Here is a 12359-nt window from a genome sequence, read left to right on the forward strand (position 1 = left end):
AAAAAAAGACTATAATTTGAAAGCAGAGAATTGGGTGCTATTGTGAATTAATCATGACAAGTTGGTATAATCAAGAGAGATCTTCCTTACCAGCAAGTTTTTATTGAGCAAAAAAAAATGTTGTCATATAAGTCCCTTTGATGTTATGCTTATTTGTAATATATCTGTTTTACATTTTCTAATAAATGTTTATAGATCTTTACCAGGTACCTTTCCCAGTTCATCCTTCAGTTTTCAATAAGTTTATGTTGCCTTTTTTCCTAATACAATTTATTGAAAGTTTAAATTCTTAAATTATAAAGCATTTAGGAATTTTACTTAACTATTAAAATGATTTTATTCCCTATTTTTAAAGCAAAGACAAGCTGAATTAGAAGCTGCTCGGTTAGCTAAGGAGAAAGAAGATGAAGAAGTTAGACAGCAAGCATTGTTGGCAAAGAAGGAAAAAGATATCCAGAAAAAAGCCATTAAAAAGGAAAGGCAAAAACTTCGAAACTCATGCAAGGTATGTCAGACTGAACAAACACTAGGCACGAGTAAATCAAGTTGCTGATTAAGCAAAAAAAAAAAATATATATATATATATATGTTTGTTTGTTTGTTTGTTTTAAGATGGAGTCTTGCTCTGTTGCCCAGTCTGGCGTGCTGTGCACAGTGGCAAGATCTTGGCTCACTGCAGCCTCCACCTCCCAGGTTCCAGTGATTCTCCCACCTCAGCCTCCCCAGTAACTGGGATTAGAGTCACATGCCACCATGCCTGTGTTTTTAGTACAGACAGGGTTTTGCCATGTTGGCCAGGCTGGTCTCATACTCCTGACCTCAAGTGATCTGCCTGCCTTGGCCTCCCAAAGTGCTGGGAATACAGGCATGAGCCACTACACTTGGCCAAAATATTTATTTACAAGAAAAATTTTTTGAGACAGAGTCTCATGTTGCCCAGGCTGGAGTACAGTGATGCAATCTCAGCTCACTGCACAACCTTTGCCTCCTGAGTTCAAGTGATTCTCCTGCCTCAGCCTCCCAAGTAGCTAGGATTACAGGAGTCCACCATCATGCCCGGCTAATTTTTTATATTTTTAGTAGAGATGGGGTTTCACTACGTTGGCCAGGATGGTTTCAAACCCGTGACCTTGTGATCTGCCCACCTCGGCCTCCCAAAGTACTGGGATTACAGGCATGAGCCACCTGTGCCCGGCCCAAAAAAATGTTTTTGATTAAGTTTTCGTTGTTGTTGAGACAGGGTTTTACTCTGTCACTCAGGCTGGAGTACATTGGCGCCGTCACAGCTCACTGCAACCTCCACCTCCCTGGTTCAAGCCATTATAATGCCTCAGCCAGCCAAGTAGCTGGTATTACAGGTGCACGCTACCACACCTAGATAATTTTTGTATTTGTAGTAGAGACAGGATTTTGCCATGTTGTCCAGGATGGTCTCAAAAACTCCTGGCCTCTGGTGATCCGCCCATCTCAGACTCCCATAGTGCTAGGATTATAGGTATGAGCCACTGCACCTAGCCAAGCATAAATGTATTTTCTTTACTTTGCAAATATAACTAAACAAGGTCAGGTGTGGTGGCTCATGCCTGTAATCCCAGCATTTTGGGAGGCTGAGGTGGGCAGATCACTGGTGTTCGAGACCAGCCTGGCCAACGTGATGAAACCCCATCTTTACTAAAAGTACAAAAATTAGCCCGGCCCAGTGGCATATGCCTGTAATCCCAGCTACTTAGGAGGCTGAGGCAGGAGAATTGCTTGAACCCAGGAGACAGAAATTGCAGTGAGCCAAGATCACACCACTTCATTCTAGCCTGGATGACAGAGTTGAGACTCTGTCTGTGTAAAACAGACAAATACAACTAAACAAATACCATTTTATCTTAGTGTAAATGTTTTTAACCTTTTCTAAATTTCACATGTGCATATTTCAGCTTTGCAGCCCTAATAGTTTTTTTCTAAAGATAATCTTACCATTATCAAACCAAAAAAAAAAGTTCCTTAATATTCTGAAACTGTGTCTATATTCAGATCCAGTTATCTCAGCAGTGTCTTTCTTTTTTTTGGAAACAGAGTCTCACTCTGTTGCCAGGCTGGAGTGCAGTGGCGAGATCTCAGCTCACTGCAGCCTCCACCTCCCAGGTTCAAGTGATTCTCTGGCCTCAGCCTCCCAAGTATCTGGGACTACAGGTGCCCACCACCATGCCCAGCCAATTTTTGTATTTTTAGTAGAGACAGGGTTTCACCATATTGGCCAGCTGGTCTCAAATTCCTGACCTTGTGATCTACCTGCCTCAGCCTCCCAAAGTGTTGGGATTACAGGTGTGAGTCACTGCGCATGGCCTCAGCAGTATCTTTTTATAGTTGGCGTATGCAAATTAGGATTCAAATAAGGTCAATACAAAGGCTTCAGTTATTGTGTTTCCTGGTTGTTCTTAAGATCCTCTAATTTGTAACAGGCCCCCTGTATCACCACTTCTCCCCACCTCACACCATTGCCACTGATTTGTTGAAGAAGCCAGATGATTTTTCTGAGAAGGTACCACAGTTTGGTTTTAGCTTGTTGCTCCCTAATGGTGCAAAATTAATTTTTATCTTAGATTTTTAGAAGTTTAAGCTTGTTTTCAAGGTCCTAAAAGTTTTCATTTTAATCTAAAGAGGTATGATTTGAGGGAGTACTGGTAGTTTTCATTCAAATACAATTTTGACTAAAAAGTATTGACCAAAACCCCAAATGTTTTGAAGTATAATTTTGACCAAGAGATATTCTTACATTTTATTTTTATTTTACTTTATTTATTTTTTTAAAAGGAAGTAGAGACAGGGTTTCACCATGTTGGTCAGTCTGGTCTTGAACTCCTGACCTCAGGTGATCCGCCCACCTTGGCTTCCCAAAGTGCTGGGATTACAGGCGTGAGCCACCCTGCCTGGCCGATATTCTTATATTTTAAGCTTGTAAAGTCAGGGCAGTACTGTTTCTTACTCTAAGCAGCACTGAATAAATAAATTGGTGAAATTCCAAGCTGTAGTAGAGATTGCCACACAGAGAATGTTGTGTACTACACCATTGTCCATTGTGTTTGAATCTAGTAAGTATGTAAATGCTTAATATGTATAGAAAAATTGTTACCTTTCATGTGACTATCCAGAAGGCTGTAGACATGTATGGTCTAATATATGCCATCCTAAATCTTCAGATAATAATACAATTGAAATTAACCTGCCCCATCAGCAGATGTTGAAAGAGGCTTAATAAAAATACAAGCACTGGTCGTCTCTTTAGGCATTTTAATAAGGAAAAAGAAAATCCAAATTGGAAAATGTATATTTTTTTCGGATTCCACTGCATAGAAGATTGTTTTCAAAAGGGTGCAGTGTATCAAAGTGGTAAAGAGCATGGGCCCAGGGCAAGCTGCTTGGGTTTGAGGTTATTCTCTAGCTACCTCTTACTAGCTGTGGGACCCTCAGGAGGTTACCTCAACACCTTTGTGTCTCACTTTCCTCACCTCTACTATAGTTGAAATAATACCTAGTCATAGAGTTGTGAAGATTAAATGAGATAATTCACATGTAATACTTATGAGAACTCAATAAAAGCCTTAAAAAGGCCAATTAGGAAATAAAGCTTGAATAGCTCTTAGAGATTATGCATAAATGAGAGTAAATGTTCTGACATTGGGTAACTTTGTTTCCTTGCTCCTTTCTCATGTAATTTATTCATAGTAAATGCTCCTCAGATACTGTTAGATATCTGAGGAGCATTTACTGTGTACCAAGCAGTGATAATAGATGTGGATATAATTGCACAGTTCTTTCAAGTAGTCTACTGATTAGTGATGAAAAGTAGACAAGCTATTCAAACACTTCAAGGTAGGTATTGGGATGAGAAGGTACCAAAAAGGTAGTCAAGGAACATGTTCTGCATCTAGTAGAATTTAGTCAGGTGTAGCAGTATGTACACAGGATTAAGGGTAAGAGAGGTGGAGTATTGCGAATGCAGAGATCCAGAGAAATGACATTTAAATTAGAACCAGGGGCACCTGAGGAGGCAAGGAGGAGCCAGATCTTTGAAGGGCTTTATATGTCTTGCTAAAGAGCTTAATCCAATCCTGAGTTGGTCAGGGTGCTGAGAAGACTAGAGGCAGAGAGACTAAAATTTAGGAGTGTTTTGCCACAATTCAAGTGAGATAGTATTGTGGCTTAAACTCTTAGAGATAGTAGGGAGAAAGGTAGATGAAATGGAGAGATATTCAGGGAGTAGACTAGTCTGTTGCCTGTTGGGATTGATTATGTGTTGCAGGTAACAGGAGGAGTGAGATCTTTTATATGCCTTGATTTGTTGCCTGGAATACTGGATGGATGATGGTGGTAGCATTCAGGGCAGTAGAAGACAGAGGAGGAGGAAAAGACTGGGCAAAAATGATTTCACTTTAGGATGTTGAGCTTGTTGGGACACTCAAATGGAGATAACTGGTACGTGACTGAGTGTACAAGTTCAAGAGCAGGACTATCACAGACTTCCACATCTTCATATCACTAGAAACTCTGCAGATAACACAAGATCACCCTGGGAGAGAGTATAGAGTGGGGAGAGTAGAGGCTGGGACTCTGGCAAAACAGTAGTACTTACGGTAGTGATAGAGGAAAAGAAGCCTGAGAAGCAGTGACTAGGCAGGAAGGAAGAAAATTAGTAGTGCTTTTGGAAGGCTAGGGAAGACTGAATAGTAAAAGAAGCATTGGAACCTTAGAGCCAGATTGCACGGATTAAGGAAGCAAGGCGAAGTGAGGAACAGAAGTCGTAAGTGTCAGCAGCAGCTTAAAACATGGGAAGTACTTGCCAATTACTTCTTGTACATCATGCTGTTCCACTCTGAGCATAGTCTTTAGTTAATTGAAATTTTTGCTAATATCTCCTGATCCTTAGCATACTATATCATCTTTTTAATTTCACATTTAAAATTTCCAGTAGATTTTACAGTTCAGCACACATTGGAACAGGCAGCTAAACAAAGGAATTTTAATTTGAGTCATCATACAGAATTTTTTGATCCTGAAGTGATTCTCTAAGGAACCATTCGTTTATAACATTCCTAGGTGTTCTTTTTTTTTTTTTTTTTTTTCCTTTTTTCCTCCTCCAACTTGGTATAGAATACCTTTTAATGCTAGGTGATTAGGGAGAGCCCTGGGAGGTACTGTGGAGGTACTGCGGGTCGAGCAGAAAGCCTTTATGTATGTTCACATCTGGAATTTCTGAGAGCTTGTGCTTTGTAATTGTGTTGATGGATGTATTTTTGAGTGTCAGTAAATGTGAGATAATTTTTGTGTTTGTGCTTTCAGACCTGGAATCATTTTTCTGATAATGAGGCAGAGCGGGTTAAAATGATGGAAGAGGTAGAAAAACTTTGTGATCGGCTTGAACTGGCAAGGTATACCTTTGGAACCGCTATTGAAGTCTTCATTTGAGCTTAGGATAAAGTTTCATTTCTTCCTTTTTTTTTTTTCCTTAGCTTACAGTGCTTGAATGAAACACTTATATCATGCACAAAAGAAGTGGGAAAGGCTGCCCTGGAAAAACAGGTAATAGAAGAACACATCACTGCAACCTATGTTTAGCATTTAATTCTGTTTTAACCTGTTTCTTTACCTAATATATGTTTCCAAGTGCAAGGTGTATCTGATTTCTCTGTGTCTCCCACTATGTTTTGTTTGTTTTTGAGACAGAGCCTCTGTCTGTCACCCACGCTGGAGTGCAGTGGTATGATCTTTGTTCACTGCGACCTCCACCTCCCAGGTTCAAGCGATTCTCCTGCCTCAGCCTCCCAGCTAGCTGGGATTACAGGTGTGTGCCACCATGCTCGGCTGATTTTGTATTTTTACTAGAGACAAGGTTTCATCGTATTGGCCAGGCTGATCTTGAACTCCTGACCTCAAGTGATCTACCTGCCTCGGCCTCCCAAAGTGCTAGGATTACAGGCATGAGCCACCACATCCAGCCTGTATTTTGTTTATGTAGTAAGTGCTGTAGTTTATTTAAGTTGAATTTAATGTGTATGGTTTCTACCACACTTAGTGTTTGATTTGTGATATCTATCACATTGATCATAGGTTTTACAAAATCATTAGAAAAAATAATTATTTTGATTATTCCCTGAGTATTTTCATAGGGCAATAACATTTAGAACCAAAAGAGATCTTCATTCTGTCTAGTCTATACCTTTGATCTTACAGATAAGAAAACAGGCTCAGAAATTCAATTCAGTTAAACAAGTATTAGTACCTACCATATAGCACTATGCCTAGGTTCTTTTGGAGAAATGCCTAATGCTATTTCACCACAAAGGACTTAGGCTGAGAAGAACCTTAAGGACCAAAAGATGGAGAGCCCATAGTGAATCTAGGAAGGGCCACAAGTTTTAGTGGCCAGGGAAGGCTCAGTATAGAGTTTAAACCAGCCTGAAAGGAAAGACAGAGTTAAAATGAAGGTCAGAAGAACACCACAAATTATAAAATAGAAATAGAAGTATAAAGTATGGGTCAGCCTGAGCAACATGAGCAAAATCTCTACCAAAAATACAAAAATTAACTGGGCATGGTGTCAGGCACCTGTAGTCCAGCTTCTCAGGAGGCTGAGGTGAGAGGATTGCCTGAGCCTGGGAGGTCACAGCTACAGTGTGCCATGATCACGTTGGTGCACTCCAGCCTGGACAACAGAGTGAGACTTTGTGTCAAAAAGCAGACCAAAAAAAAAAAAAAAAATATATATATATATATATATATATATATATATATATATATATATATATAGAAGGAGGTAGAAAGTTATAGGGAAAGGATTGGGAAACAAAATCAGTTAGGAAAAGTAGAACCAATTATCAGGTTTATAATACCATGATGACTAGTTTCCATTATTGCAAATCTTTGATTAACAGAAGGTTCAACACTGTACTGCTAATCTGACATTTGTGGATGGGGTGCATCAGATAGATGTAACTAGTTACAAGAATCTTACTTTAAGAACGCGCACTATGCGCTGGGCCGGGCCGGGCATGGTAGCTCATGCCTGTCATCCCAACACATTGGGAGGCTGAGGCCAGTGGATCATCTGAGGTCAGGAGTTTGAGACCAGCCTGGCCAGCATGGTAAAACCCCTTCTCTACTAAAAATACAAAAATTAGCTGGGCGTGGTGGTGCATACCTGTAATCCCAGCTACTTGGGAGGCTGAGGCAGGAGAATTGCTTGAACCTGGGAGGCGGAGGTTACAGTGAGCCAAGATCACACCACTGCACTCCAGCCTGGGCGACAGAGTGAGACTCCATCTCAAAAAGAAAAAAAAAAAAAGAAAAAAAACCTGCACTATGAATGTGATGATGGGAATCAGTAAATACTTTTCAAAGTTAGCATTATTGGGACTTCACTGGTTCTAAGGGATTGAAGGGCAGAAATGAGCCAAAGATGCATCTGGCAGAAGCAACAAGGGCAAATAAAGGTTTTCTTTTTTTACTTGCTCATGTTTGAAGGTAGACTAGAAGGAACAGTGTAAATGGAAGAACTTCAAGATAAAACAGAGGCCATTTTGCTATCCCTTCACCTTTTTGTAGAGAATAAATGAGATTATCTGCAGAAAGGGTGAATATGAGTTTAAAGAGAGGTTTGAAATTTTGAAATGGTTTTGTGGGTGAATAACTCAGTGACCCATAGACTTGCCAATTAGTGTCCAAGACTAATGGAAGTTACATGACATGAGTACTGGGAAGATCATGCAGGCTGTGGACAGTTCTTGCTTCCTCAGGCAGACCTATGCAGACTGGAAGCCAGAGCAGGAGGAGCCAGAGTGAAAAGCTGGTGCTTGTTTTTGGGTTGGCCTGGGAGGAGTATGAGGTCAGAGTGAGAATGACATTGAGAGCTGAGGACGACAAAGCCTCAGCCAAGAAGAGAGTGTAGAATAGCAATATACTTTTAAGTCCCTGACCTATGATATTTGTGCAGATAGAAGAAATAAATGAACAAATTAGAAAAGAGAAAGAGGAAGCTGAGGCTCGTATGCGACAAGCATCTAAGAACACAGAGAAATCAACTGGTGGAGGTGGAAATGGAAGTAAAAATTGGTCAGAAGATGATCTGCAATTACTAATTAAAGCTGTGAATCTGTTCCCTGCTGGAACAAATTCAAGGTACTGGTTTTAATGAAACTCTTCTACTCACACTGGAGCCTAGAGGTAATGTAGACGAGACTCCAAATAGCAGCAGTTGTTATCACAGAAACTTGAAGAGAAAAATTCTGTGCCACACTGGAAAAGTGTGAAAAGACTGACAGCATTTTGAAGCTGTCAGTCTTACCCATTACACCAATACACATGCATGTACACATATGACAGAATGCTTCAGTTTCTCAGGAAATTGAAGATCATGAGACAGGTCTTGACTGTTACGTTGCGTTACTCTGTCATGGCTTGTGCTAGGGACTAGGTTTTCTGTAGTTTTTCTTTTACAGTCTTGCTCTTTGTTACTTCTTACCTCGAGCTAGAGCTTGAGTTTAACTCAAAGAAAGCTACAGAGATCCAGCATCCCTAATTCTTTTTTTTTTTTTTTTTTTTAATTTTTAAAACCAGAACATTTATTGCGTGACTGATCAGTGAAATTCTTAAGATGAACTGGATGCCGCAACAGCTGCCCTCTTGGGTTTAGGTGTTGTTCCTTCACGGAATCCATGCCTGAATCTGTGGTATACAATTTTTAGGTGCCTCATTCGACCAGTCCCGGTGGTATTTCGTCTTTTAGCCTTGGCACTCCAGTTATACTTTCTCTTGTGCTTGGCGGGGTAGCCACATTTGCCGCAGGTTGACTTCTGAAGGTGGTAGGCCTTAGAGCCACAGCGGTGGCACGTGTGCGTCTTATTACGACGCTTCCCAAACGATGACGTTCCCTTCGTCATCCTGCTTCTGCGACCGGGACCAGAAAGCCAGCACCCCTAATTCTATAGATGAAACTAAGGCTGATTTCAGAATGATTGATCTCCTATTCTTAAATATGTTAAATTGGCAGTATACACAAATAAGTGATTTCCTGTTGATTTGTACACAGAATCCACAAGATGTATGGACTTAAAACCAAGATTATATAGTTGATTTAAACTTATGAAAAGCAAAAACCATAGTCCAGGCAATAGTAATTTATAGGAGCAGCATAACTAGTCCACCTATTTGAGCTCATTCTGTACATATAATAACTAACCCTTCTGCAGTAAAAATCTAATGGTGTTTTCTGTTTTGTTTTTCGTTAATGCTATTAAATTATAATATTGGTTGCTCATCCTATCAGATGGGAAGTTATTGCTAATTACATGAACATACATTCTTCCTCTGGAGTCAAAAGAACAGCCAAAGATGTTATTTGCAAAGCAAAGAGTCTCCAAAAACTTGGTGAGTTTTGAGAAGTCCGTTTGTTATTTTAAATAACTATTTTTAAAATAACTTAGGCAATTTAATAAAAGATTAAATGAGATGATCTGTTAAGTATTAAAATTTTTTCATTTCTCAGACCCTCATCAAAAAGATGACATAAATAAAAAGGCATTTGATAAGTTTAAAAAAGAACATGGAGTGGTGCCTCAAGCAGACAACGCAATGCCTTCAGAACGATTTGAAGGTAAATTTTGCTTTTCTATATGTAGAAAATGCTAGCCATGTATTTGTGCTGCCTGTATATACCAGACTTAGGGTCTGTGTTCAGAAAGACAGAGAAATAAAATGTTTAGCAGACTGGGAACTGTAAGCAAACATTTCTAGGGCAAAGATTTACTTCAGCTAACCATTAAAAATGGAGAATTGCAGTTCTTTCATTTCAGATGCCATCAGAGAAGGGCTGTGTTTGTTTTGCTTCCAGGTTTTACAAATCAGTTAGAGGATGTTATTGGGACAGAGGAATAGTGTTTTATCAAGGATAATTTCCTGATTTTGAAAAATGCACTGTAATTATATAAGAAAATGTCCTTCAGTTTAAGGAAAAGCAGAAGTGTTTAGCAATGAAGAAGCATCATGTCTGTAACATGGTTCAGAGTTAAGTACATCTGTACATATAAAGAATAAGCAAATATGAAAATGTTCCCATTTGGGGAATGTAGGCAGAGTATACAAGGATTCTTTCTACTCCTCTGAAATTATTTCAAAATAAAGTTAAAAATTGTTAGGGTTCAAAACCAGCCTGGGAAACATAGTGAGATGCTCCAAAACAAACAAACAAAAAAACCTGTTAGGATTTGATGTTACGTTAGGTGTTCTAATTTGATTACTCTAGACAAGTGCTTTTCATATTACAAATCATGACCCAGTGATGGGTCATGAAGTTAATTTCGTGGGTCTTGAATAGAAAATAACAGTGAGCATTACACCTATTATATAGGAGGGTATACTTGTGAAACTTTTGTTCATGTGTGTCCTTGTGTTGGGATGTGATAAAAAGGTTTTTTTCTTGCTGTGACAAAAGTTTGAAAGCAGTTTGTGTGAAAAAAGTTCTTTTACTTCATACATTTGTGAGCCACCAGTCCTATCTTTTTTTTTTTTTTTTTTTTTTTGAGACGGAGTTTCGCTCTTGTTGCCCAGGCTGGAGTGCAATGGCGCGATCTCGGCTCACCGTAACCTCCGCCTCCTGGGTTCAGGCAATTCTCCTGCCTCAGCCTCCTGAGTAGCTGGGATTACAGGCACGCGCCACCATGCCCAGCTAATTTTTTGTAGCTTTAGTAGAGACGGGGTTTCACCATGTTGACCAGGATGGTCTCGATCTCTTGACCTTGTGATCCGCCCGCCTTGGCCTCCCAAAGTGCTGGGATTACAGGCTTGAGCCACCGCGCCTGGCCCTCACCAGTCCTATCTTAATCACAGAGAGATGGCTTTTGGTACCAATAGACTTGACTATACATGATATATTTCATCTAAGAGTCCCAGTTTTACCTGTATTCTTAATCTGGTTTATTATCCAAAAATTTCAGCTTAAAGATATGAGACTTACAGTGTTATATAGAGGAGGAAAATCATTGCTTGCAAAAATCAGGGGTGACCTGTTTGGCTGAATTCGATATTATTTTAATTCTTTTAATAAAGGTAAGTCAAGCAAGGTTTCAGAACACTTTGAGGACACTTCTAAAGGGGTTTATTTTCCTGCTCCTTTGTCTCCACAAAATACAACAGGTATTAGCACACTATTCTCAGCTCTTTCTTAGGGGACTTGTTTGCATGTTGGAGGAAGACAGGCCTCTCATAGTTGTCCAGTCTGCTTTCGGTGAGGAGAGGGAACCCTGGGAAGGCAAGAGTGATTGGCAGTAGTGCTATGTGGGTGTGACTCCTTTACCTACCTGTTTAATGTAAATGGGAAGGCTCCTTCCTGTTCAGTTGTACCATTAAATAACAAGCTGGCACCATTTTTTGAATAGTGATTTCTCACAGGAATTTTGCAACACTAGCTTCATTTATTTTGGTATTGTGAAGTAACTGGAGAACAGCAGGAAATACTGCCATGTCACTTCCATTTTTTTTCCAAGAGAGGAAATAAAATCTGTGGGATTTAGGGCTTTAAACCAATACAAGGAAATTAAACAAATGACTTCCTAGAATTTAAAAGCCACCTTCAAAAAAACTTATGTACCTTCAAATGTTATAAAAATTCTCTGCCTTGAATAGGTGGGTATTTTTTTTCTTTAATTAGTAAAAAACTTTGGTTTCTAGGCTTAATTTTGTACCATATCTCACAGGACATACTGGTAGTATTAGGTCTGTGTTTTCTCACTGCATGGTCTGAAGTAACTAGATTTCCGGAATTCTGTTAACTCAACCAAATCAGCTTTTTACCACTTAACATTCTCATTTTACCTACTGAAGTGGACTGTGTAATACTTAACATCCTTAAGAAATATATTTGTTTCTGACACACATCTTAGATGTTTTCTGAAATATAAGAGTTTAGTTGAAGAACCAGAATAGCAGTTATTAGAAGTGTTTAGCATTGGCTCCCAAGATTTTAACAGATGTGGTGACCACCACACTACTACACAATCTAATCTCAGCTTGCCTCTTAATTTTGGTAGGTTTCCTTCAGTGTGAAACAACAGTGGTTTCCAGGATTTCTATCCAGCAAAAGTTTAACTGTGAGGAAGCTCTTTTACCTATCCTGTAAGGAAGTAGATTTATTGGAACTCTTAAATGAGTTTGGTTGTTTTTGAGCCCAGGAGTTCAACAGCAGTATAAATTTAAATATGACTTTCTTTCCAGTCTGGTGAGTGTATTACATTGATTGTCTCTTACAAAACAGTGCAAGGCAGATCTTTACTATTGTGTTTTTTTTTTTTTTTTTTTTTTTTTTTTTTTTTTTTTTT

The 12359-nt window shown here is 39.3% G+C and overlaps 1 protein-coding gene and 1 pseudogene across 5 annotated transcripts in view; one reads left to right on the plus strand and one right to left on the minus strand.

Annotated features, from left to right (window-relative positions):
- Window positions 1-12359, plus strand: part of DNAJC2 (DnaJ heat shock protein family (Hsp40) member C2) — a 36073-nt gene that overhangs the window by 22339 nt on the left and 1375 nt on the right. For all 5 annotated transcript variants that reach the window (XM_032276362.1, XM_032276358.1, XM_032276359.1 and 2 more), the window contains 6 exons: window positions 356-505; window positions 5332-5420; window positions 5502-5571; window positions 7982-8166; window positions 9314-9414; window positions 9533-9640. In XM_032276362.1, coding sequence (XP_032132253.1) covers window positions 356-505; window positions 5332-5420; window positions 5502-5571; window positions 7982-8166; window positions 9314-9414; window positions 9533-9640 — 703 coding nt within the window. The remainder of the gene's footprint in view (window positions 1-355; window positions 506-5331; window positions 5421-5501; window positions 5572-7981; window positions 8167-9313; window positions 9415-9532; window positions 9641-12359) is intronic.
- Window positions 951-9315, minus strand: LOC116550363 (annotated as a pseudogene).

The sequence above is a fragment of the Sapajus apella genome, unplaced genomic scaffold (genome assembly GCF_009761245.1).
Source record: "Sapajus apella isolate SASKATOON/1434 unplaced genomic scaffold, GSC_monkey_1.0 scaffold7, whole genome shotgun sequence".
Taxonomy (NCBI): Eukaryota; Metazoa; Chordata; class Mammalia; order Primates; family Cebidae; genus Sapajus; species Sapajus apella.